Raw genomic sequence first — 27487 nt, 5'->3', positions numbered from 1 at the left:
ATCTCTGGAACATGGGCAAGCTGAACATCCTCTTAGGGAAATTCTTCCCCAAGACATTCTAGGTCCTGGCTACTGTTGCATTAATTACTCTCAAATCTCATTGGGTATTAGAGATTTGTAAGCATGGCACTGAAGGCTACTGGAGATTCATATTATACTTTCAAGAGATATTAGTGCTAAAATGATTGCACAGCATCTCAGTATTCTATTCCTCACTGTGTAAGTAGAGGATAATTTTAACCAAATCCAGTGACAGAACTAGGAAGAAAAGTCTAGTCTGTGACAACATGCACAGGCCTCAAAGAACTGTGAAAGCTTAAGGTTCACCTCATCTATAGGCATATCCAAAAACCTCTGAATCAGCCCAGGTTATTATACTGGTCTTTTAAAAGATTGACGTTTGGGCTGCGCATGGTGGTACATACCCTTAAATCCCAAATCCCAGCATCTAGGCAGAAACAGATATCTATGAGTTCCAAGCAAGGGCTACATAGTGTCCCCTTCCACCCCCAAAAAAAGAAAAACAAAGACTTACTTTTGGAATTATATTAGCAAGAGAAGAACAGCTCTTCAAAACCACTGTTTTTAAATCCTCAAAGTACTTTGTGGTTTTAAGAATTTCAAGGAAATTTCAACTGTTCTTTATCTGTGGTAATTCTGAACAAAATTTCACAACTACAATTTTAAACTAAATATTTCAACTTTCATGATGTCCACAATTCTTATGAGTTTCAACTTACCTGCTCTGAGTTTTCCCAGCTGCAACTGAATGTCAACAAACACCTAGTACCCTCCAGGCCATCAGCCTGGATGAGCAGAGATCTGTTCGGTGTCCCTATTTCTTTGTACCAAGGCCAAGGTCACTTAGCTGTCTTACATGACCTATACTAATTCAAACATCAGGCCCACCCTGCAGGTCATTTTTATGACACTGGTGACACAAACCATCTAACAGAGTAAGAACCACATGTTCCTCCACTTTAAGTCAGGACTTTTCCTCCTCAGCCTTTGATGATTAACCAGCACATGCCCACTTATATACAAAATACTGGGCTCTGCAGTAAAAACGAGGAATAAGAAAGTGTGTGACATAGTCTAACTGTCAAGGAGGCAGCCAACTACTGAACCACAAAACTAGGCAGTGGCATATGCAGAAAAAACATGACAGGAGTACCTCTGCATAGCACAGCTCTGCTCCATCATTCACTGTTTGGCACATACTTAAGTCTAATGTATCTCCACTAACCAGTCAGTCTAAGAATACCTGGCAGATGGAATCCATAAATACAGTAGACCTAACAAGGTCATGAAAAGTGAGACCTAGATTCAGAAATAACTGTTCTTGATTTTTTAGACAGGGTCTTAATATGTAACCCTGCTGGTCTTGAACTCAGAAATCTGCCTACCTCTGTCTCCTGAGTACTAGACTTAAAGGTTTTGACCACCACACGTGACTTTCTTTTAGTCATTTTAATCCTGAATGGTTAACCCAACTAGGCCTCTCAAGTGGTACAACTAGTGGCTATGGTATCTAAAGATGGTAATGTCCAAATATTTGGAAGCCCAACAATCAACTAGGAACCAAGCCTAATCACTATCACCTGTACAGAACTAAGGCAAAAAAACAGCAACTATCAGCACCAGGGTTGGTCCCCATCCCTTCCACCTGCCATCATATTTTTAAGGTATCGCACATGGGTCTCACGTACACCATTCATTGTCACATAACCCAATAGAACCCTTCACAAATACCTTTTTATCTGCAGGACTTGAGATCTTGGACACTAAAGCTGCTTCCACAAGGCCCTGCTCCAGTAAAGAGTCATATTTTATGCTCCTCTTCCTGTTCCTCCTAGTCTTATTATCCGATTTTTGTCCATTTTCTTCTGACTGAGACACATCAGCAGCACTGTCACCACAAATTGAAGATTCAAAGAGAGGTTTCCCATTCATATATGTTTTTGTGATTTTCAGTTTAATTTCTGGAGAGCCATTTTTAATAGGAGTAGTATTGGGTGGTGTCCCAATTCCTTTCACTTCCTGGGATTCAAAACACAATTTAGCATCATGAGCACCAGGTTCTCCATTAAACACTCGGGAAGTAAGATCTTTCAACTTCTCTGCCGGAAGAAAGGGGAGTGCATCATGGCCATTAAATTTCTGCATGACCCCCTCTTGTAGGCTGTTAGAAAGTTGAGCTTTGCTGAGGAATACAGAACATTCATGATTCACTTCACAGTTCTGAGTCTTCCCATTTGCATTGCCAAGGATTTCTGGTGCCTGCTTCATCTTCATGCACTTTACAACTTTCTGAACAGAAAGAGGGCTTTTTCTGATGCTAAATTCCATCCAGCCTAGATGCTTTGGTTCTTAGAACACTACAGCATTTAAAAAGAAAAAAAAGTAAAAGGAAGGGGGAAAAAAAACAACATATTACATTTAAACCTAGGAGAAATGTGACAATATCTCTATAGCTTTGTTGGAGTTGAGTTTTATTCTGTTTTGTCTTTTGAGGTACTTTATGATGTTTTCTATAATAATTTAGACTGTAGAAGGCAATTTTCATATCACAAAACAATACAACTGAAAAGACCAATCATTTGTTAAAGGGAAAATAGTCAGGAGCAAAGTCCAGGTATACCACTACCACCAATAACTAATACAGCAGGGTGCCCACTAAGAATTTAACTTGCTGGCTAGAGAGCTGGCTCAGAAGTTAAGAGTCCCTAACTGCTCTTGCAGAGAACCCAATTTCAGTTCCCAACACCTTTTACTCTAGGATCTGACACCCCTTCTGGCTTTTGCAAGAACTAGGCAAACTTGTAGTACACAAACACACAAGCAAAATATCCATACACATTTAAAAAATTAAAATTAATTAAAAATTACAACAGTGAAGTAGATATTATTAAAAAGACCATATGTTGCCATACCAGAGTAGGATTATATTCTGAACTACACTGGAAGTTGAGGTAGGAAGAACACTTGTTCAGGACCTTTCTGAGCCACAGAATAAACTCAAAACCCACATAGCTAACTTAGTGATACTGTCTCAAAATAGAGTATAGAGAGCTAGGGATGTGCTCAATAGGCGACTGGTATGCACCAAACCCTAGGTTTAACCTTAAGTATTAAGAAAGGTAAAAGGGAGATCAAGTGAAAAATCTGTAGTTAATAAATACTGTATTGGGGTTTGGGATTTAGCTCAGTGGTAGAGCGCTTGCCTAGCAAGCATAAGGCCCTGGGTTCAGTCCTCAGCTCTGGAAAAAAAAAAAAAAAAAAAAAACTATCAAAAAATCAAAATGTCAATGGATGGGTTTGTGGGGTTTTTTTTGTTTTTTTGGTTTTTTTCCCTCAAGACAGGGTTTATCTGTGTGGCTTTGGAGCCTATCCTGGAACTCACTCTGTAGACCAGGCTGGCCTCGAACTCACATAGACCCACCTGCCTCTGCCTCCCCAGTACTGGGATTAAAGGTGTGCACCACCGCCTGCCTGGATGGTTTTCTTTTAAAGATGTGCACCAGTGATTTGCCTGCATATGTCTGTGTACCACAGGAACACTTAGTTCCCAGTGCCCATGGGGGGGGGCAGAAGAGGGTACTAGATCCCATGGAATTGGAATTAAAGATGATTGTGAGCCACCATATAGGTGCTAGAATCAGAACCTAGGTCCACTAGAAAAGGAGCAAATTTTCTTAACGACTGAGCAATCTCTCCAACCCCTTAATAGACTATCTTAATGGCACACTGGAAGCTAGTTATAGTGGTATATGCCTTTAATCCTAGCACTCAGGAGACAAAGGCAGGAGGATCTCTGTGTTCAAGGCCTGACTAATGTATAGATTCCTTTTTTTAAATAGTATTTATTTATTTTTATTCATGTGTATGTCTATGTGTATGTATGCCATGCGCTTGCAGAGGCCAGAAGGTGTCAGATCCCCTGGAGCTGGAGTTATCAGGTAGCTTATAGCTGCCTGACATGGGTGCTGGAACTCAACTCATGTCCCCTGGAAGAGCAGTGCTCATCTTTAACCACTGAGTGATCTCTCCAGACCTATGGTAAAGTTTCAAAGGTCAGCCTAAACTACAATGAGAGACCCTGTCTCAAAAAAAAAAAAAAAAAGCACATTGGAAAAAACAGAAGAGTAAAAAAAAAAATTAAAATAGATTTAAAATATTATATGCAAGCCTTAAAAACAGGAAAAAATGCCAAATGGTGGTAGCAAATGCCTTTAAACCCAGCACTTGAGAGGCAGGGGCAGATGAATCTCTGTGAGTTCAAGGCTAACCTGGTCTACAGAATGAGTTCTAGGACAGTCAGGACTACACAGAGAAACCTTGTTTCAAAAACAAAAACAAACAAACAAAAACAGGAGAAAAATTAGGAAAGGGGAGAATACAATTTTACCATGCTGTGGAACAAAATAAAAAGTCTGTATTCCCACCTTGCAAGTAAATAGAGGATGAGGCAGAAAAATTATTTGGGGGGTGGGCCTAATTTAGTAAGACTAATTAACAGAGTCAGCCTAGCAAATCCCAAGCATGATGAAAATACAAGGAATGCATATCAAAGCACATAATTCAAACTGCTGAAAAACAGAGAAAAAAATCTAAAAATAAAAAAATAAATAGATGACACTTATCAAAAAGACTCAATTGAGTCTGGGCTACATTGTAAGTTCAAGTCCATCCTGAGCTACACAGAGAGTATATTTCAAAAAATAAGAGCTTTAGGCTGGAGAGATGGTTCCAGTAGGTATGGATATTTACTGGGGGCTGGAGAGGTGGTTCAACTGTTAAGAGTATTTGCTACTCTTCCTGAGGACTCATGTTCAATTCCCAGAACCCACACACTGATTCACAACTGCCCCCCCAACTCCAATTGGGGATCCAACACCCTCTCTTCTGACGACTGTGGACACCAGGCACACATGTAGTCCACAAACATACATGCAGGCAAAACATACATACACATAAAATACAACAAATAAATCCTTTTCAAAATTAAAAAAAGTAGCCGGGCAGTGGTGGTGCATGCCTTTAATCCCAGCACTTAGGAGGCGGAGCCAGGCAGATCTCTGTGAGTTCCAGGCCAGCCTAGGCTACAGAGTAAGTTCCAGGAAAGGCGCAAAAGTACACACACAAACTCTGTCTCGGGGGGAAAAAAAAAAAAAAAGTGTGCATACTGCTCTTCCACAGGACCCAAGCTCAGTTCCTAACACCTATATTCCTAGCAGCTCACCAAAAAAAAAAAAAAAAAAAAAAAAAAATCTGTAACTCCAGCTCTAGGGAAATCTGATTTGGGAAGATCTGATGTCTCCTGCTTCCAGGGGAACCTGCATTCACAAACATATACCTACACACAGACATACACAGTTAAAGATAAAATAAATCTCTAGAAAACAACAATGAATAAATAGATAAAATCATGGGCTGGGTGATACAGCTCACTAGTGGAGTATTTGTCTAGCATGTATACAGCTCTATCTAAATTCAATCTACAGCAACAAAAACTTTAAATATCCATTTAAAAACAAAACAGATGTAGGATAATCTTTTTGTACACTGTGAAGATGTGTCTTTGCCAAGGTGCCTTCTAATTGGTTTAATAAAAAGCTAAAAGGCCAATAGCTAGGCAGGGAGAAAAGGATGGACTTCCGAGCAGAGAGAACTTGGAATGCCAGAGACACCAAGGAGACACTGAAAACATTGGACGTACAGTACAAGGAGAGATAACTGAGCTACGGGACAGAACATAGATGTACAGAAACAGGTTAATTTGAGTTATAAAAGCTAGTTGAGGAAGCCGGGCGGTGATGGCGCACGCCTTTAATCCCAGCACTCGGGAGGCAGAGGCAGGCCGATCTCTGTGAGTTCGAGGCCAGCCTGGGCTACCAAGTGAGTTCCAGGAAAGGCGCAAAGCTACAGAGAAACCCTGTCTCAAAAAACAAAAAATAAAAAAACAAAACAAAACAAAACAAAAGCTAGTTGAGGAAAAGCCTAAGCAAAGGCTAAGCTTTCACAATTAATAGTAAGTCTCCACGTCCTTATTGGTGAGCTGGCGGTCCAAAGAAAAGTCCGACTACAAATAGTAATATAGATGATGACTTATCAGAAATCAAGGCCAGGGGCTGGAGAGATGGCTCAGAGGTTAAGCACAGTGACTGCTCCTCCAGATGACCCAAGGTTCAATTCCTAGCACCCAAGGGAGGCTCACAACCTTCTGTTACTATAGTCACAGAAGATCTGACCTGACATCCTCTACTGGCTTCTTGGGCACCAGGAATGAATGTGTTACACAGACAGACATGCAGACAAAATACCCATACATATTTTTTTTCATTTTATTTTTTATGTGCGTTGGTGTTCTGCCTTCATGTATGTCTGTGTGAGGGTGTCAGATCCCCTGGAACTGACGTTACAAACAGTAGTGAGCTGCCATGTGGATGCTCGGAATTGAACCTGGGTACTGTGGAAGAGCAGCCAGTGCTCTTAGCCATTGAACCATCTTTCCAGGCCCCCATAAGAATTATTTTAATTAAAAAAGAAAGGTCAGAAGGCAGTATAAGTATTATAAGAAAAATTGTCAATTTAACATGTAAAAAAATATCCTCCAAGAATAATGACCAAACGCACTGAGAGAAATACAAATTAAAAAGTTGTTACCAGCAGGCATGTAAGAAATGCTTGTGGGGAGAGTTTTACCACTGGAGAAATAGCTCAGCTAGTAAAGTCACTTGCAGGACTGGGAAGATAAATTCAAATCCCCAAAATTCAAGTAAAGTTGGAACAAGAGAATTGATTTCACAAAGTTGTTCTCTTATCTTGACATAGGCCTATAGACACATCTTTGAATACAGAAAAAGGTACAGGGCTGGAGAGATGGCTCAGAGGTGAAGAGCACCGACTGCTCTTCCAGAGGTCCTGAGTTCAATTCCCAGCAACCACATGGTGGCTCACAACCATCTGTAATGAGATCTGTCGGCCTCTTCTGTATACATAATAAATAACTCAATCTTAAAAAAAAAAAAAAATACACACACACACAAACAAAAGAAAAAGGTACAATTTTTTTTTTTAAGTTCAAGGTGAGAACCAGGCATAGTGGTTATGGGCCTTTAATCCTGAACCTGGCACTTGGGAATTGGAAGCAGAGAGATTTATGTAACTTCAATGTGTGCCTGGTCTATACACAAAGTTCCAGCCAGGGATAAGAGTGAGATTCTGACTGAAATAATTAATTAAAATTAAAACAATGTGCCAGGTGATGGTGGCACATGCCTTTAAATCCCAGCACTCAAGGAGGCAGAGGTAGGCGGATCTCTCTGGGTTCAAGGACAGCATGGTCTACACAGTGACTTCTAGGACAGGCTCCAAAGTTAGAGAAACCTTGTCTCCCCCCAATAAAACAACTTTTCTTTTTTTTTTTTAAAGACAGAATCTTGCTATATAGCCCTGGCCTGAAACTAACTATTCAGGCCAAGCTGACTCTGAATCAGATCTCACCTGGCTTTTTTTAAATTTGGGGTTTGTTTGTTTGTTTGTTTTTAACTTTTTCATTTTTTTTTACATTGCTGGGGATTGAAGCCAGGACCTCCTCATACATACTAGGTAAACAATGTTCTACCACTGAGCTGTACCCCTAGGCCCACATATACACATTTAAATGGTCAATATGGTAAATTTTTATCATATATATGTTACCCCACACATAACCCCATTGGAAGTAGACAAAGACAGCTATTAAGGAGCTTACATTCTAAAGAGAGGTCTGGGAAACCAGGGAAGAATAAGAAAAAGGCAATTTTCAAAGGAAACCTGGCATTCATATTAAGAGCTTCCTATGCTTAGAGAAAGATAAATAAAACAGGACAGCAGATCGGTGTTGAAAATTCAGCACTTCAAAGATAAAATCTTTATCACTAAGAATCCAAAAGAGTAGGTTAGAATGGAATTACTAAGTTAGGATGACTCAGTGGGAGAGCTCTTACCTATCATGTCCTAGATCCTATGTTCCACAGATCTCTAAGACCTAAGATTTCTTTAAAATCCCTAAGATTTTAAAAGAAGAAATAAGAATTGCTGGAGATTGTGAGACTCAGCAGATAAAAGTGATTAACAACAAAACAAGCCTGCCTACCTGAATTCAGTCCTTGGAACTCACAAAAAGGTGGAAGGGAGATTCCAAAAAAATTGTCCTCTGACAAACTTGTAAAAAAAATGATCTCTTTACTAGAGCTTTATGCCCAGCTGAATACACCAAATGTGCAGATGAAGGGAGCCTTACACATAGCCTTTTCACAAAGAAATGCCAAGAATTTCACCAAGACTATAAACCCAGAAGAAAAGATCAGTCAACGGAGTTGGGAAGTGTGGTAATTCCAAAACAATTCTAAATAATTTTCATATTTGAAGATTTACACATACACACATACACAAGCTGGACACAGAAGACCTCATACTGACTCACTACAAGCCGGGCGGCAGTGGTGCATGTCTTTAATCTCAGCACTCAGAAGGCAGAGCCAGACGGATCTCTGTGAGTTTGAGGCCAGCCTGGTCTACAGAGCAAGATCCAGGACAGGAACCAAAAAAAAAAAAAAAAAACTATATGGAGAAACCCTGTCTCGAAAAACCAAAAGAGAAAAAAGAAAAAGAAAACAAAAGACTCACTATGGACTGCGCTGCATTCATGAATCCAGGGCAGCTGTGGTCAAGGCCTAAACAAGGCTGGGCCCTTCAACATTTTATCATGAATGCTGGAGAAGCTCATGAGGCTCCACCTCTTCTGAAAGACTACTGGAAGTTAATGGTTGTTGGGAAATCTTCAATGGTACAGCTACAGGTAAATCGCCTGTGCTCCAGTAAATAACTTCCTACCCAAGTTCATGTTCGTAGCCATACTTACAGTGTGTCACACACACATACACACAAAACGAAATTACAAAAGGAACTTGGGAAGAAAGGTTTCAGAAGGAAAGAGAAGGGGTTGAGAAAGTATGAGGGATAAAAAAAATGACCCAAAATTTATAATGAATGTTTAAAATTGTCAAAGAATAAAAAAGTCATTATATTGTATAATTTCAACTATAGGAAATGTCCAAAATAGGTAAATGCATAGAGACAGAAAATAGCATGGTTTTCAAGAGCTGAGAGGAAGTTAGAAAGGGAAGTGACTTAGTTCAAAGTTTTATGTAAAGATAATTTAAAGCCAGGCAGTGGTGATGCATGACTTTAATCCCAGTACTTGGGAGGCCTGATCTACAGTTCCAGGACAGCCAGAGCTACACAGAGAAACCCTGTCTCAAGCGGGGGAGGGGGTATAAAGTGTACTTGAGTAAGACTGTCCTTGTTCTACATTTCTACCTCCGGAAATGTCCCAGAGGTTCCTTTGACTGAGCACAAGGTGCCAGTGCCAGACTAGGGTGATGGATCAATGAGTAAAGTAATTGTTTAGTGCAAATGTAAGAACCCGAGTTCAGCGGGGCGGTGGTGGCACAGGCCTTTAATCTCAGCACTCAAGAGGCAGAGGCAGGTGCACCCTCTGAGGTTTGAGGCCAGTCTGGTCTAGAGTGAGTTCAGGGACAGCCAGAGTTGCACAGGGAAATCCGGGAGGGAGGGAGGGAGCAAGCGAAAGAACAAACATGAGTTCAGATCCCCAGAATTCAGGGAAATCTAAATGCAGTACCACACATTGGTAATCTTGACATTTTTACATTGAGATAGAAGCCAGAATTTCCAAAAGCTTGTGAGCCACCTAGCCTGGTGTATACAAAGGCAAACTACAAGAGACTGTCTCAAATAAGGTAGAATGTGAGGACAAAAAAACCTGGGGCTGTCCTCTGACTTCCACATGTTTGCTGTGGCATATGCATACTCCTTACACACCCATAACAATTAAAGAAAAAGAAGCCATCAACTTGAAAAGGGTATTTATATAGGGGAGGGTTCTGTTGAGGAGGAAAGGAAATAAGTAATGATGTAATTATATTATAATCTCAAAAATTTTTAATTACTTAAAAAGTAATAATAGAGTCTGGGAGATATAGCTCAGTGATAACTTGTCTAGCTTGCACATGGCCCAATTTCTAAAACCTGCACAAATAGTAATAATAGTCCAAAGACCCACAACAGGGCCCTTGATTGCTCTCCAGTGGACTCTGGCTTCTGCTTCTTCACTGAGTTCACTAACTCATCAAGATCCCTGAGAGAGCAAGAACATAATGGTAATGGAGAAACAAGCTTGGGTTTAGATTTGCAAGACAGATACTGAACAACTAAAAAGCACTAATAATATTTATTTCAAATGAATTTTAAGCTGGGCATGGTGGCTAACTCCTGTGATCCCAGCACCTAGGAGATAGAAGCAGGCAGATCTCTGTGAGTTCAAGGCCAACCTAGGACAGTTGTAGGACAGTCAAGACTAAATAGTGAGACCATGACTTAAAAGGGGGAAAAAAGGAAAAAATAAGAGTGATAGCATACACCTATAATCTCAGAACTTTCAAGGTAGAGGAAGAAGGGTGGAGACAAGAGGATCTCAGATTCAAGGCCAGCCTAGGGTACATGAAATTTGTCTCACAAAAAGCAAAAAGACCACAGAAGGAAAAAAGAGGGAAGGACTAATTTCCCTACATGCACCTTTCTCAATAGCCTCATTCTATGAGTTTTTACTTTTGGTAGTATTGCTTCTTCTGCTGAAACACATTTCTCTCTCCCATTTGCTAGAAATTAGACAAGCTACTCACTCTCCTAACATCTCATGCTTATCTCAGGCTGCCAAGTGAATGAATCTGAACAGAAAAGCAACAAGGAACAGACAGAGGAGGAATGCCACAAGGAGCCTCTGGTCAGACACCAGACAGTGCAGTATCCAAGTCGTATTCAGACAAACCCTGAAGTTATGGGCTGGCCACATTCTTCTTTGCCACCATGCAAATTTCTTTTGTGATCTGGGCAGAGGATATGTCACTGTTTTTCCTTCAGTCCACATGTACTGCACATCTCTACATGTAACTCAGTTCTAGGGATACAAATGTGAACACAAGGTAAGTGCCCCACCTTTACAGAGCTTCCACATAAGCAAAGAAGGCAAGGAGAAAACAAATGAGGTCATTACTGCAATAGTGGGGGGGGGGGGGCAGCTTAAAGAAAACCAGAGAGCAAAGAAACACAATTTTCTTTCTTTTTATGTGTATGGGTGCTCTGCCTGCATGTATATCCATGCAACACTTGAAGGCCTGGTGCACATGGAAGCCAAACAGGGTATCAGATCTACCATAACTAGTAACAAGACAATTGTGAGGTCATGTTGGTGCTAGGAATTGAACCTGGGTCCTCTGAAAGGAAAGCCAATGCTCTAAAGCACTGAGCTACATAATTTTTCAACCACAAAATTTTTTTGTTTTGTTTTGTTTTTTGTTTTAGTTTTTTGAGACAGGGTTTCTCTGTGTAGCCCTGGGACTTACTCTGTAGACCAGGCTGACCTCAAATTCAGAGATCCGCCAGAGTGCTGTGATTAAATGAGTGTGCTACCATTGGTGACTTAGCCATTTAACTTTTTAAAAAGGTTTTTATTTTTTGAGCGTTTTGTCTCATGTATGTACACAAAATACATATATGCCTGATATAAGCAGAACCCAAGAAAGTCAGATCCCCTAGAACTAGAGTTACAGACAATTGTGAGCTGCTATATGGGCGCTGGAAACCAAACAGGGTCCTTACCAAGAGCATACATGCAGGGAAAAAAAACACTCATACACATAAAATTAAACAAAAAAATATTGAGTCATGTCACATGTCTTTAGTCCCAGTACTTGGGATGCAGAAGCAAGTGGGTATCTATGAGTTCAAAGCCAGCCTGCTCTACATAGTGAATTCCAGGAGAGCCAGAGTTATATAGCAAGACCCTGTCTCGAGAAACCAAAGAATAAAATTTTGCCTACTTAAGCCCTATTTCTCCATATTATAGCCACAACACTAGCCAATCATCATCACTATCTCTTACCAGATCTAACACTGCAATCTCCTAACTAGCTTATCAATCAACAAACTCCTAGGTATCCCATGTCTCAGTGAATATAGGATAGAACTGAGGAACCTGAATTTCTAACTGCCAGATTGGGGACAAGACTTTGAGAACCGTAGGTATAGGTTATGGTACAGCAGCAGATGCAAAAAACCATTTGTTATGTGGCTCATGCTGAAGGAGTCTTTCTCGTTCATAGTATACACCCATTTATTTCCAGTAAGAAACAGGAAAATAGGAAAATGATAAAAGATACATATATATTTTTTTAAACTTTCACTCAAACAAGCAGGTGAAATAATGTAAAGTGCTTGCTTTGCAAGCATGAGGACCTAAGATCATATCCCCAACATTTACTTAAAAAGATAGGTGTGGCTGGGCGGTGGTGGCGCATGCCTTTAACCCCAGAACTCGGGAGGCAGAGCCAGGTGGATCTCTGTGAGCTCGAGGCCAGCCTGGGCTACAGAGTGAGTTCCAGGAAAGGCGCAAAAGTACACACAAAAACCCTGTCTCCAAAAAACAAAAGTAACAACAACAACAACAAAAAGATAGGTGTGATGGTGTGTGCCAGTAATCTTAACACTGGGGAGGGGAGATAGGAGGACTCTTGGGGTTCACTGGCTAAGCAGTTTAGCCAAAACAGTAAGAAATGCTCAAAAAATCAGGTAGAGGTCAGGTATAGTGGAATAGGCCCTGGGAAGCAGAGGTAGGCGGAGCTCTGTGAGTTGGAGGGCAGCCTAGTCTACACAGCAAGTTCCAGGCCAACCAGGACTACAAAGAGACCCTCTCTCAAAAAAGAGGTAGTGGTCTAGAGAGATATTTCATAGTTAAGAACACTTTGTTCCTGCAGAAGAGCCAGGATCGGTTCCCAGCACCCACATGGTGATTTACAACTCTAGTGGTAAGGGATTAACTCCACTTCCAAGAGATTCAATGCCTTCTTCTAGCCTCCATGGACACTGCATGGGAGTGATGCACAAACATGTAAGCAAGCACTCACACACAGAGAATAATGAATAAAAAAATATTTTCAATTAATGTAAAAAGTGATCAAGAAAGACAGTTGATGTCAACCTATTATCCACACATGTATACACACACACACACACACACACACACACACACACACACATGCACGCATGCACACACATGAACACTCGAGACTGTAATTTGCCTGATGTGATCAAAAAAACATTTTAAAACAAAACCCTTTCATGGCTGGGAAGCGGTAGCGCACGCCTTTTATCACAGCACTGGAGAGGCAAAAGCAGGCGGATTTCTGTGAATTCAAGACCAGTATGGTCTACAGAGTGGGTTCCAGGACAGCCAGGGGGTGCTGTTATACAGAGAAACCCTGTCGGGGGACCTTTTCACTAAGAAGTAATATGCTGGGCTAGTAAGGTAAAAATGTGTCCAAACAAACCTGATAACCTGAGTTCAATCCTGAGAACTCACATTGTAAAAGAGAACTCACTCCTACAAGTTACCCTCTGGCTTCTACACAGGGAACCACATGCATTCAAATAAATATAAATACAAACATATATCAATATACTACTTTTCTTTTATTTATTTTTATGTGTATGGGTGTTTTGCCTGCATGTTTGTGCACCACACCCACAGTGCCCATAGAGGCCAGAAGAGGACATCAGTTCTTCAGGAAATGTATTTACAGATAGCTGTAAGCTTGTGGGTGCTAGGGAGTGAAACTGGGTCCTCTGGAATAGCAACCAATACTCTTAAGCACTGACCTATCTCTCCAGCCGCTAATATGCCACTTTTCACTAACCAAAGCAAATCACAAAGCCACATGAAATTTCAAAGGGATGAGCTGTTCAAACATATCAGACACACAAAGCAGAGAAAAATGGAAAGTGTCTAATTTGAACAGACATGGTTACTGTAGGCTGGTTATTTATAAATATTCTTTTTATGGTGGCATCCAGTATGGTGACATGTGCCTTTAATCCCAGCACTCAGGAGGCAGAAACAGGATGATGTCTGTGAGTTCAAGGCCAGCCTGGTCTACATAGTGAGTTCCAGGACAGCCAGGGCTACATAGTGAGAGACCCTGTCTCAAAAAACCAAAAACCAGACAAAACATTCCTCCCATCACCTATATCCAGAGCCCTCTAAATAGACTTTCCAAGCCAGGCATAATGGTGCATGTCCTTAATCCCAGCATTAGGGAGGCAGAGGCAGGCGGAACTCTCTGAGTTCAAGGCCAGTCTAGTCTTACAAAATGAGTTCTGGGACAGCCAAGGCTACACAGAGAAACTCTGTCTTGAAAAACCTAAATAAATTAATTAAATATTTTTTTTAAAAGACAACAATAAAAATTTAAAGAAAAAGGAAAAAAAAAAAAAAAAAAGAAAGAAAGAAATAGGCTTCCCAACCTGGCAGTAGTGGTGGTTCACACCTTCAATCCCTTTAATCACTCAGGAAGCAGAGGCATGCAGATCTCTGTAGGATTGGAGCCAGCCTGCTCTACAAAGTGAGTTCCAGGACAGCCAGGGCTACACAGAGAAACCCTGTCTCAAAACAAAACCACAGGCTTTCCAAAGCACATAAATTTATGTTGCACATGTCACCTAACTCCCTTACAACAGTACTAGAACCTAACACTGTCTCAGGATAAAACTACCAACAGCTAGAGATCCTCCCTCAACACCCCATACATCTGCCCAGGTTCTTCCCGCCTCACCTACTACTCTAGTCATACAGCCTTTTCACCCCCTCCTGAATGTGCGTACTCCCCTGTACCGAGCCGACACCCCAGACCACTTTTAGCTCTTCTCCCAATCAACCCGTGAGGAAGTTTTCTTGATACATCAGTATAACCTCCCTAGTAGACATACCTAGATCTTTCCTTTAAGAGTTTCTTTTTTGTTCTGGGAATTCTAAATACACATAAAGTGGCAGAGCAGGTAGAATCTGCTCATATTATCATCCACAGAAGCCAGTTCTGATCTAACCACACACTCACCCTATCTCCTGTTAGAGTGTAAAATAAATCCCAGATTGCAAATCATTGTCAGTAAATGTTTGTATACATGTTTAAGAAATAGATTCTTGTGTTGCTTATAACACCACTATCAGAGATGTTTTTAACGTTTTTTTTCTTAGTAACAAATCTAGACATTATTCCAAATTCTTTTTTTTTTTTTTTTTTTTAGGGTAGTAAGAAAAGCCTGAACCCAGGGACTTTAGCTCTATTACTGAGCTATGTCCTCAGCACTCAGTACTCTAATGTCTAATTTCCTCAAATGTGATAAATGGTATTAGCCATTTCTTTATTTGACCAGATATAGATGCAAATAAGCCCTACACATTGTCAGTGTAATTCCAACTGCTTATCATCTACAATCCTCTCCTGTCTTTCCTTGAGGGAGACAATAGATTGCTAGTCTGGAGGTTTCCTGTGTCCTTACTTCTTTCAATGGCAGTCCGATAGCATAGTTTAAAATGCTTCTCTCTTCAGTAGTTTTATCAGCTGTTAAATACAGGTATTTCATCAAATTTGGTGTTGTTTTTTTCCTCCAAGACTATCCCACATATTTTCAAAAACAAAATTTTTGTCTTTTTTTCCTCTGCTTTGTTCTCTCACGGGTCACTAAACTTCATGGGATAAAGGACAAGGGTTCTGGCTTCTTACTGTCATAGGGCTAATCTCAGTCATTTCTTCAATAAAGAAAAAAAATATCAGACAGAAGGCCAGGGAGATAGCTCAACTGGTAGTAGAGGGCTTATACAGCATTCAGCATAGCATGCTGGAAGCTTGGGGCTCAATCTCTAGGACCACATAAAGTGGGTATGGTGGTATATGCCTCTAATCCTAGCATTTGAAAGGCAAGAGGATTAGAAGTTCAAAAAAATAGTAATTACTATTATTATTATTGTGTTTATATATGATGTGTGTTTATAATTGGCACAGCAAACATATCACATCAATTGTGGCAGAGGACAACTTCTGGAATTCAGTTCACTAATTCCATTGTAGGTAAGAGGATCAACTAAGGTCATCATACTTGTGCACAAGTATTTTTACCCAATAAGCCATCTCTCTGGCCCAAGGATGTGAGAAGTTCAAAGTAACCCTCAGCTACAGAATGAGTTCAAAGTCAGCCTTGACTATATGAGACCCTGTCTGAGGGAGGGAAGGAGGAAGGGAGGGAGGGAAGGAATGAATCTATCAATCAAACAGGCAGGCAGACAAATAAGGGGAAAAGCCTAGCAGATAAAAGCACATGACAAGCAAACCTAACAAAGAGTTCTATCTTTGGAAACAAAAAAAGCTGTGTACAGAGGAGCAGGTATGGTGGTGCATACCTTTAATCCCAGGCAGGCAGATGTCTTTGAGTTTGAGGCTAGCCTGGTCTACATAATGAGTTCCAGGTCAGCAAGAGTTACACAGTGAGACCGTTTTGTTTTTTTTAAAGCTAGATACAGTGGCACACATCTATAACCCTAGCACTGACACGCATGAGAGAAGGTAGACAGGACAATCACCTGAAAGCTCTGGGGCTAGCTAGACTGAGGTATGCAGAGCAACAGAAACAACCAAAGAGACCTTACCTCAAGATAGGGGAAAATTAATCTCTACACGCACCCCATGGCTCATGAATACCCTCTCTCATACACAAGCATCACACATACAATAATAATAGTAATAATAATAATAAATAAAAAGGAAATAAGAAGAAAGGAACAGCAGGAGTCAGGTATGGTGCACATGCTCACAGTTCTAGCACCTGGAAATCTGAGATAGGAAGATCAATCATCACAGTTGAAAGTTAGCCTGTTATACATATAGCAAGACTCTCTCAAAAACTAAAAATGAGTAAATCAATTATATATGTGTGTGCATAGATAACGGAGGGAGGGGGGAAAGAGAGGGGGGGGAAATGTTGAGTCATTAAGTAGAAAACTATAATGGCCTTTGCCCCATCTACCCACTTACAGATAGTTAGGTTAAAACTTTTTCCTGAGAGCTAGACAGTGGTGGTGCATGCCTTTAATCCCAGTACTTGGAAGGTAGAGGCAGGCAGATCTCTGTGAGTTCAAGGTCAGCCTGGTCTACAGAGTGAGTTGTAGGACAGCCAGGGCTACACAAAAAAAAAACCCTATCTCAAAAAAAACAAACAAACAAACAAAAAAAAAAAAAAAACAAAGAAAAAAATTCTAGAGCAGCAGAACAATATTTCCCAGGCCCTGCAAATTATCACATAAAGCATAGTGACTTTGAGCAAGTTATTTAATTAACATCTTTGGGATTTCTGCTGTGATATTTAGTTAAGATGAAGTAAAGATTTTGCAGGGGCTGGAGAGTTGGCTCAATGGTCAAGAGGTCTTACAAAGGACCCAGGTTCTATTCCAGCACCCACATAGTAGCTCACAACTATTAAACTCCATCCCAGAGTATCCAATACCCTCTCTGACAATCTTGGGCACCAGGCACACACCTGGTGTATCTATATACATGCAAACAAAACACTCACAGACATAAAATACTGAAGTAAATTAATTAAATAAATAAACCGTGGGAGCAGCTCTGAGACAGGGACAGGCAGATCCCTGAGTTCTAGGCCAGCCTGGTATACAGAGTTCCAGGACAGCCAGAACTACACAGAGAAACTGTTTCCAAAAGAAAAAAAAAAGAAAAAAAAAGATTTTTGCATCTCAAAAAGCTGTATAGGTAGGAATACTGACTCCTGAAAGTTGTACATTGATCCCTACATGCAAACCAAAAGCCACCCCCTACCACACACACACACACACACACACACAAATAAATAAATACATCGTTTTAAGCTGCATAGAACAAAGCTCCACATAGACAACACTAACTTCTAATCTTTAAAAGGAAGCAATACAAACCTATTTCCTTTTTTTTTTTCTTTTTTGGTTTTTTGAGACAAGGTTTAGATGTAACAGCCCTGTCTGTCACAGAACTGGATTTTTATAGACCAGGCTGGCCAGGATACATCTGCCTACCTCACGAATGCTAGGACTAAAGGCATGTGCCACTACACCCAGCCAAACCTCCAATTTCTAATTGAAATAAATAAATAAATAAATAAATCCTAAACCCACACAATCCTGTGAAATAAAAATCCTTAGGAAAATATCAGATAATATCCAAAACCTTCCTCCATTTGTTAACTAAGTCCCTTATACATCCAGGTGCTAAAGATACCAAGGTACCAGACAAGATCCTTCCCTTGAAAAACTCTTTAAAGAGGATGATATGAAACCTGGGCAATATGCTGGAGGCCTGACACAATATCATGACAAATTTGGCACAACAAAGTACAACTGGTATATCTGTGCTTTGGTTCCAGATATGCACCACCAGTAAAAGCAGGCTTTCCAGAGACAAGATCTGAGCCATCAAAAACTACTGCAGGGGGCTAGAGAAATGGCTCAGCAGTTAAGAGACTTGCTACTTTTCAGAAGATCTTGGTTGTTTCCAGCACCAACATGGTGGCTTACAACCACCAATAACTCTAGTCCCAGAGATCCAATGACCTCTTTTCATTTCTGCAGGTACCAGACACTCACATAATACATGTACAAACATGCAGATAAAACACCCACACACATAAATAAAATCTAATGAACAATAATAAGTAAATGAGGGCCAGAGAAGTGGCTCAGCGGTTAAGAGCACTCACTGACTGCTCTTCCAGAGGACCCGGGTTCAATTCCCAACTCTCACATGGCAGCTCACAACTGTCTGTAACTCCAGTTTCAGGAGACCCGACAAGCTCACATACGCAGGCAAAACGCCAATGCACATAAAATAAAAATAAATTAATTAAAAAGAAAAACCATAAAATCATCTTGCTGGGCGGTGGTGGCGCACACCTACAATCCCAGCACTCAGGAGTCAGAGGCAGGCGGATCTCTGTGAGTTCGAGGTCAGCCTGGTCTATAGAGTAAGATCCAGGACAGGCACTAAAACTACACAGAGAAACCCTGTCTTGAAAAACCAAAATTTAAAAAAGTAAATAAGAATACTAATGAAGCTCAAGAAATAAATCAAGCTTATCTCAAAAGGCATGTATGTGTAATCTTGGGTCAACAAAAGACTCATTAGAGGACAGTCCAGGATAAAGGGAATCCTCCAGACCTAAAGATTCTAGAGGATTATTATTTCCATGGAACACCGGGATGGATCTAGGGTACTTTCCCAAACAAAAAGATCAAAGCCTTCTTTCAGAACGAACAAAGGTAGGTCACAAACCAGGACCTTCCTCCCTCTCACTTTACAGCAAGGCAAAAATGGGGCCAGTACTAACTCATTTTCATACTATAATTATCATAATATCTGGCCACTTCTCCTTTTCACCTTTCCAGCCTGTCAAAACCTCTTCAGGGATCCAAGAGACAGCTCAGGAGGTAAAGGTGCTTGCCACCAAGCCTGACAACCTGAGTGTGGTTCCTGCAGCCCACATAGTACAGAGGAAACTCCTGCTAGCTGTCCTCTAACCTCTACATGCACACCATGGCATGGTGACATACGAATCATGGCATGAGCATGTAAGGGCACACAACTTAAAAACACATACACATCAACTCTTGCATCTGTACTTTCTTCCTACTCCCATCTCTTAGGTCTAATACTCTATTCTAGTCCTGGTCTGCAGGCCTTGGCTCTTCTCTTTCTCCTCACATACCAAGACAAGTATGCTCACACAACCCCATTCATCTACACCACTTTTAAGATATCACACAAGGGCCGGGTGGTGGCGGCGGCGGCAGTGGTGGTGGTGGCTGTGGCGGCAGCACACGCCTTTAACCCCAGCACTTGGGAGGCAGAGGCAGACAAATCTCTACGAGTTAGAGGCCAGCTTGGTCTACACAGCAAGTTCCAGGACAGTTAGGGCTGTCACACAGAGAAACTGTCTAGAAAAACAAAACAAACAAAACAACAAAATCACACAAGGACTAAATGATGGTTCATTCAAATAGCCAGTGCATATCTTTCAGTCATTAGACACTATTTTAGTTACTGAGGATAACAGGTATGAGACAAAGTCCCCACCCACACAGATACCTCAATGGAGACAGAAAAGACAAACAAATACAACACATTAAGTGCTATTGAGAAAATGCTAAAACTGAAGGGAATGCCAGACAAGTTAAGTGTGGTTGTTTTTTGAGACAGGGTCTCACTATGTAGTCCTGGCTGGTCTAGAACTCACTAAGTAGGCCAGGCTGGTCTTGAACTCATAGATTCTCCTACATTTGCCTCTTGAGTGCTGGGACTAAAGGAATGAACCACCACACCCAGTATCAAGGGAGTATTAAACTAGCAGTCAGGGACAATGTCTAAGAAGCTTGAACAAAAACCTCTAAGGATAAAAATCAAGTTACACAGACATCTGTAGAACACTCCAGACAGAACAAATAGTATTCCAGTGGTCCGAGGCACAGTGGAACTAGGATTTAGGGCAAGCAAGAGGTATAGCTAGAACAGATGATAATAAGAGACCAGAAAAGGTGACCGAAGAAACAAATACTAAAATCTTACCTACAAGAGCCTTCCCAAACAGGCTTCCAGCATGAGGCTCAAGCTAAGACATAGCTAAGGAACTTAACAGTAAAGTGTGCCCATGCACACATGGCAGAGTATGCATATATGGTGGGAAAGAGGAATAAAAACTAACTATGCAAAGGCTTGAGAGGAAGCATGGCAAAAAAAGATGGGATGGGGCTGACAAGATGGCTAAGCAAATAAAAGTGTAAGCCTGGTACCCTGAGTTCAAACCCTAAAACCCACAGTAGAAGAACTCCTGAAAATTGTTTCCTGACCTCTACCTGTGTGTGTGTGTACACACACACACACACACACACACACACACACCAGAGAAATAACACAGTGGTTAAGAGCACCTGCTGCTCTTCCAGAGGACCTAGAGTTTGCTTCCCAAAACCCATGTTAGGAGATTCATAACCACCTCTAACTCCAGCTTCAGAGGATCAGATGCCCTCTTTCTGACTTCCTGGGGCACTGGCAAACACACATAACCTACATTCACACAAAGACACACAAAATAAATCTTTTTAATTAAAAAAAATTTGATTTATTATTTTATGTGGATAAGCCTTTTGCCTCCATGTATGTATATGCATCATATGCATGTCTGGTGCCCTCCTGGTACTAACATTTAATCTCTTTTCCCCCACAGTATTAACTAACTATAAATAACCATTTTCAGAGAAACTAACAAATCATATTGATAGTTTGTAAACATGAGCCTAATCTAGTATATAAGTGACTCCTTTTGCTTTTATATTGTATATACTTTATGTTCCTTTTGCCTAACCCAGTGATACAGAGAAATCAACAAGAAACAGCAGAAACTCTTGCTTCTTATTGTCATTTGTTGCGCTTACACACTTGCAATGTTTCAAGAGCTTATCTCCTCCATTTAGCATGATGAGCAAAAACTAACTGAGGCTGGCCTCATTAGCTAAAACATTTGTTTATTAATTATATAGCTAGAAGAGCGACCAGATAAAGAGAGAAGCCACAAGAAGTAGTCATACCTACAAGAGCCTTCCAAAAGAGGCAGGCTTGGCTTCCAGGATGAAACTCAGGCTAAGATGTATCTGAAAGGGACCTCAGCTCAACTCTTTCTCTTCCATATTCAGCTTTCTGGAACTTTTCTACTCCAACATGACTTAAAGAGAGGCAAACAGGTCATATGCTAACATTAAATGGGTTGCTTACCCTAAGCAATCACTTAGTAGTTTAACTGAATTCCTGACATGAAAAGGTGAAAGCAGAAAACAGGGTGCCCAAGATTAACAAGTGCCATTTCCAAGAACTTATCCAAAAGGTGAGAAAGCCATTAAAAGGCTATGTGTCATGCTATGAAAGTGACAACAATCAGTGGCCCATGCCCAACAACAACCTGCATAAAGGCCTAAAGTGAGGACAGAACACCACAACTTTGAGAAGACTCTGATTTTACTGACTAAAGAAGAAGAAGAGAGTGCAGCAGGAGACTAAGATACTTATCTGAAGTTTTATGTAGTCTATAGTCTTGAGCAATTCACCAGAAAATAAAACACAAAACTGGCTGCCCAGAAATGGTGGCACACATCTTTAATCTCAGCACTCAGAAGGCAGAGGCAGGTGGAGCTCTGTGAATTTGAGGTCAGCCTGGTCTACAGAGTGAGTTGGGCTACACAGAAAAACCCTGTCTCCTCCAAACAAACAAACAACAACAAAACCCATACAATATTGGAATATGTAAACATAAAAAGTTGTCTTCAGAGCTAAAAATGTAGCTCAGTGGTTGAGAGCTTGCCTAAGCTCAAGATATAGGGCTCAGTCTTCAACACATACACACAATATCTGGGCAGAGCCCTTCATGCTTGCAATTTGAGTACATGAAGACTTTTAGAAGTTCAAAGCCATCTTAATCTACATAGCAAGTTCTAGGCCAGCCATAGCTTCTTACCAAGACCTTGTCTCAATTCTCACTACTTCAAGTTATTCGGTGAATTAAAAAGACTTAATAAATTCAAATTCTATTCCTCAGCTCATTTGAGCAGTTTTTCTATGTGCAATTACTTGGGAAGGAGCCTCAATTTTACAGCTTACATAGGGCACATTTAAGTAGTGGTTTCTGTCTTTCCACCAGCAATTCTTGGTCTAATTCCACCTACATTCACGTTTTACACTGATTTGTCAAAACTGTAAAAAAGGAAGTAACTAATTAGTTCACATTCTGCCATGTGAGTAAACCTTTTTAAAGCCTGAGTACTTCTTGGAAAGGATGCCTGAATAGATGAAAGGCTAGACTCCTCCCTTGAGTAACCCACAGGTCTCTAACAACTGACTCATTCTGCAGTTCTGACTTCAGTCTTCTTTTGGTTCCTCACATTTCTACAGGCAGTGGCTTAATAGTCCTGTATAGCTTGGCTGCATAAAAATAACCTAGTAATCTCACTTGGGAGTCCTATTGTTTTTCTCTGTACGTCTCCACAAACCTCAAGTTATGATAGTTTATAACATTAACGTGAACATATCACATCTGTGTAGACATAAGAATTATCCATTTTTTAAAAATTCATTAATTATCTACTCTTAAAAATGGAACACTGACTCTTAGAATCAGGGGCCAAAAATGGGGGGATTTTTGTTTCTGAGTATGTTGGAGTTATTCACAAAAACTTACACAAATTCACAAGCAAATAGTAAGTCCACACACTGCAAACTATCAAGCCAAAAATGAAGGCTGCTGGGCAGAGAAGAAAATGGAAGGAAAGAAAAGGAAATGACTCAAAGTAGAAGAGTGTATACTGTGTGAACCTTATTCATCCCTAGCCAGCAGTTAAGATTAGAACTCTCGGCCTTGGGGAGTAGGAGAACACACAAAAAGAGCTGTGTTTACAGGGCTTGCTCCCCCTGTGCTGCTTTTTGTAATTGTGCGAGAGATAATTGATTTAAATATGTAACTAGAACTTAAAAACATAGGAGTTAAAAGTCTCAGCCTCCTGAAATGTTTCATAACTTATTTTCTATGATGAAGATCTTATTTCAAACACATAAAATAGAATATAATCCATGCACAATCTTGAAATTTAATTCCTTTAAAAGCCAAGGCCTTCAAAGTCTGTGAGTGGGCTGGCGGTACTTAGGCACTTCTCTACCCTAATTCTGAACTCTCTCGGCCTCGAACTGGTCTCTTTAACGGGGTCCGTTATAACACACACACACACACCCCCAATTATCTACCTGGAAATGATTCCTGTCAGAACATCCGATTTCATACCGTTTCGTCGTCAATGTCAAACCTCGTCCTGAGCTGAGAAGGGAGAAAAGCTCAGTGTTGCAACGCGTCCTAAGCATATCCTCATCCATTTTCTTCTCACCGAAACTCAAAACCAAGCATCTTTTAAATGCCGAGATTTAAAACCAAGGCAGTTGCCAGCCGCTTGGTCGCCACGGTCCGGCTCGCCGCGCCCTGCGCCTTCTAGGCTGTGAGCTGCATCCCGAGCAAGGGAGCGCGCCCCGTGAGGCGCGGCCACAGCCCCGGGCGGGTCCGCGGGTCCAGCCAGCCTCGTCTCCACCTGCGAGGCCAGGCAAGGGCCGGCGACCGCTGCGCCGCGCTGACCAACGGCCGGCGCGCCGAGTGTCAACGCCGGACGCTTCCGCACACAAAAAGCGCCTCTTGGTCCACCCGGCCGCCCCTCCCACCGCGCCTCCCGGCCCCGCGCCGCACAAAGGCCCGCTCGTCCCGCCCGGCGCCGCGGGAACAAAGGCGGCCGCCCGCCGGCCCGGCACAGGTGCAGCCCCGGCCAGCGGGCCCAACATGGCCGCGCGCCCGCCGCCCCGTTAGCCGTCGCCGGTCGTGCGCGTCCGGCCGGCGCTTCAGGCCGAGTCCTCCCAGCCTCCTGATCCTCCGCCCTCGCCTCAGGCCGTGCGTCCTCCTCCGGCCTGCCCGCGCCGCCCGGCCCTCAGCCCCTCAGGCCGCCCCCTCAGCCCTCGGGCCTCGATCGCCCGGCCTCCCTTCCCCGGCCAGCGGTTAGTTCCCGCGGCGGTTGGCCGGCGGCCCCAGTGACCTGCACTGCGTCGCATCCTCCGGAGGCTTGTCCGGCAGTGGCTGTCCAGCGGCGGCGGCGGCGGCGGCGGCGGCGGGCGCGAGGCCGCGGAGGGCAGGGCGGCGGGAGGGGGCGGCGGCGGCGGCAGCGGCGGGCGCAGCGCGGCCAGGCCGAGGCTCTCCGCGCGCGGCGCCGACCCCGCCCCCGCGCCTCCCGCCCGCCGCCGCCGCCGCCGGGGCCGCCGCCGCCCCCAGAAGCCGCGGGAAAAGTGCGCTCCGCTGATTGGCTGCCGCCTCTAGGCGCCCGCGGACCGGGCTTTTCAAATCCGCGCCGGGGCCGCGCGCGGAGAGCGGCGGGCGGCGGGCGGCGGGGCGCGCGGGGCAGGCAGCGGTCCCGAGCGCGGGTGTTGGGGAGTCGGGCGCGCGCCCGCTCCGCTCGCCTCCCGCTCCCGCTCCTCGAGCGGCGCGCGGGCGGCGGCCAGCTCCGCAACCGCGGCGAGCCCGGGCGCGGTGACGTCACGCCCACCGCCCAAGCGCCGCGCGCGGCCCCGGAGCCCGGCGTGGGCGCGGACGCGGGCACACGGCCTCGGGCAGATGGGGAGCGCGGGAGGCCGCGGCCCCGCCCAGCGTTCGGGCCTCAAGCTCCTGCGCCTGGCCGGAGCAGCTCGTGGCGCGCCGGAGCTCGTCCGCCTCCCGGCGTGGACAGCAGGACACGGCGGCGCGGAGTCGTCTGCGGGCGGGCCGCGCGTCCCTGAGCGTGTTCGCGGCGTGCTCCCGGTGCTGCGGTCGGGGCCGGGCCAGGTCCTAAGACGCCAGGCCGGACCGGCTGTCAACAGCCGGGGAGAATCACTTGTCAAAGATGAAGGACTTGCGTCCCGGGAAGGCGTCGGGAGGCAGAGTCTCCAGAGATGCGTTGCTACGGCTGGTCGGAACGCAGCCCCGTGGTCGGGGCAGCTTTCGTGCTTTGCGCGGAGCGCGTGCGCGTGGCGCAGAGTCGGGGAAGTGTGATCCGAGACTCGAGAAGGGCGGTTGGTCCTGGGAGGTCTGGCTCGCTTTTTAAGCGAGTTAAGTAAGTCTCTAGCCTCCCTGGAGTCCGGGACCCTGGTCCCTATTCTCCAGGTGTTCGTTCACTGGATCAAGCCAGCCGTGGAATGTTCTCAGGCTCCTGAAGACCCGCTCCCAGACAGCTCAGATCATGGGACTCAGACAGGCCCCCTTCTGACTGGCAGCTTGTTGTCCACTGCTCCCTTCTGTCAGCTCTCCTCCTGCCTCCACTTCCTGTCAGGTTCAGCTGGAGTCCACACTCCCAACTCTTGAGTGCTGCTGTGGGTTGTGGCCCAGGACTCAGCCCCATCACTTTGCTGTATCCCTGAGGATACTTAACTTGCTATTTCCACCGCCTACAGATCTCCCCTAATCTACAGGGATGTTCCTGGCCTAGTGCTTTGGACTGAAAGGGGTGAGGGGAAAAAAACAAACTCAAGCTCAAGCGTTGTCCATGAAACTAAGCAAGACCTGAGACCCTGAGGCTCTAAGTCCAGGAAAGGCCTGCAGGCAGGATTGCAGAGCCCAGCTGGAAGAGACTTGTCTGCTTGATAACTAGCAGGGGCTGGCCACAGGCACACTAGCTCCACAAGGCCTTCATATTACCTTTCATCCACACACTATGATGAGTCAGGCAGGATGGGTGTTACAGTGAGATGGTTAGCCTCCCCATGTCCATGCCAGTGCTTACCATGGGCCACCATGACCCCTGGTACATCTGTACCTAAAGATGGTCAAACTCCTCTGGCAGTGGGGAGTAAGTCTCCTCTCTGTCCCCCTAGGCCCACTCACTGCCTTACTCCCTAGAACCTTTTAGATCTCTGCAGCACATGGAGGATACGATGTAGCTTACTTGGTGTCAGATTTGGCAGTAGAAGTATTTAAAACACACACACACACACACACACACACACACACACACACACACACCCTGCATTTAGAGTACTGCAGTCAGCAGGTGTACTCAAATATGCAAGTTTTGAATTATCTGGAATGTTATTTGAGGATGTTCTTCTGCTGTTCTGCTTGAACCTTCCTAAGCTCCCTTCAGTAAGTCTAGCCAACCTCACCCGGGACTCCTGACCTGTTACAGTACTTTATATGGATTATAGTGCCCCCAGGCAGAAGAAGTGCCTACATAGGACTCCATGGGTAGAATCCTGAAGAAGGAGAAACTCATGCACCAAAGTTTGCGTACTTCCCATACCAGGATACCAAGAGGATCCAAGACAATATTTCATTCTGTAGGGCACCTGTTTAGATGCACCGAAGCCTGGAAGTTCTGAGACTATCAGAGGAGCTCATCTTGGAGGGCAGCCTTAGGCAGCCTGGTGGGACTCAGATCCCAGGTGGGTCATGAGTGGAACAGGACTCAGGAAAAACAGCACAGATAGCCCTTCTTTGGTCTCTCCAATGCTTGTCTCTAGCTGTTGCACTCAGTGTTTTCCTACCTGGAGCCTGCAGTACTAAAAGGCTCAGTCTGCTCTTCTGCTGCTCCATGTGGCCCTGACTGAAGTCCACTTGTCTGCCTGCTCCTCCAGGCCTCATGGCTGGGACTTTGTAAAAGCTGCTGCCAAAGATAGAGCCCAGGCCCCTTAGTCAAAAAAAAAAAAAAAAAAAAAAAAAACCTAAGACCCCCACTATGGCTAGGGTTCCCTAGGGGCCAGGCTCATTGCTGTTTCCATGGAGATGTGTGCACTCTGACCCTAGTCTTTCTCTGTCCCAGGACAAATAAAGAGGGCTTCCAAGTGGAAATGCAGTTTGGGCTGCCCCTCCTCCCATGCCCTAGGTGGCCTCTGTCTCCAAAAAGGGGGTTGGGGGAAGGCCCAGAACCCAGGCAGAATCACCAAAGGAC

The 27487-nt window shown here is 43.6% G+C and overlaps 1 protein-coding gene across 3 annotated transcripts in view; it reads right to left on the bottom strand.

Moving 5' to 3' along the window:
• Nsd2 (nuclear receptor binding SET domain protein 2) overlaps window positions 1-24708 on the bottom strand; it is an 87994-nt gene extending 63286 nt beyond the window's left edge. For 2 of the 3 annotated variants that reach the window (XM_036201597.1, XM_036201599.1), the window contains exons 1-3: window positions 24611-24708; window positions 23784-23853; window positions 1753-2378 (exon numbers count right to left, since the gene is read on the bottom strand). In XM_036201597.1, coding sequence (XP_036057490.1) covers window positions 1753-2349 — 597 coding nt within the window. In that variant the 5' untranslated portion in view covers window positions 2350-2378; window positions 23784-23853; window positions 24611-24708. The remainder of the gene's footprint in view (window positions 1-1752; window positions 2379-23783; window positions 23854-24610) is intronic. The other variant, XM_036201598.1, reaches the window with a different exon arrangement.
• Between the last annotated feature and the right edge of the window lie 2779 nt (window positions 24709-27487).

Source organism: Onychomys torridus, chromosome 10 (assembly GCF_903995425.1).
Source record: "Onychomys torridus chromosome 10, mOncTor1.1, whole genome shotgun sequence".
NCBI lineage: Eukaryota > Metazoa > Chordata > Mammalia > Rodentia > Cricetidae > Onychomys > Onychomys torridus.
This window is presented reverse-complemented; position numbering and strand designations above follow the sequence as displayed.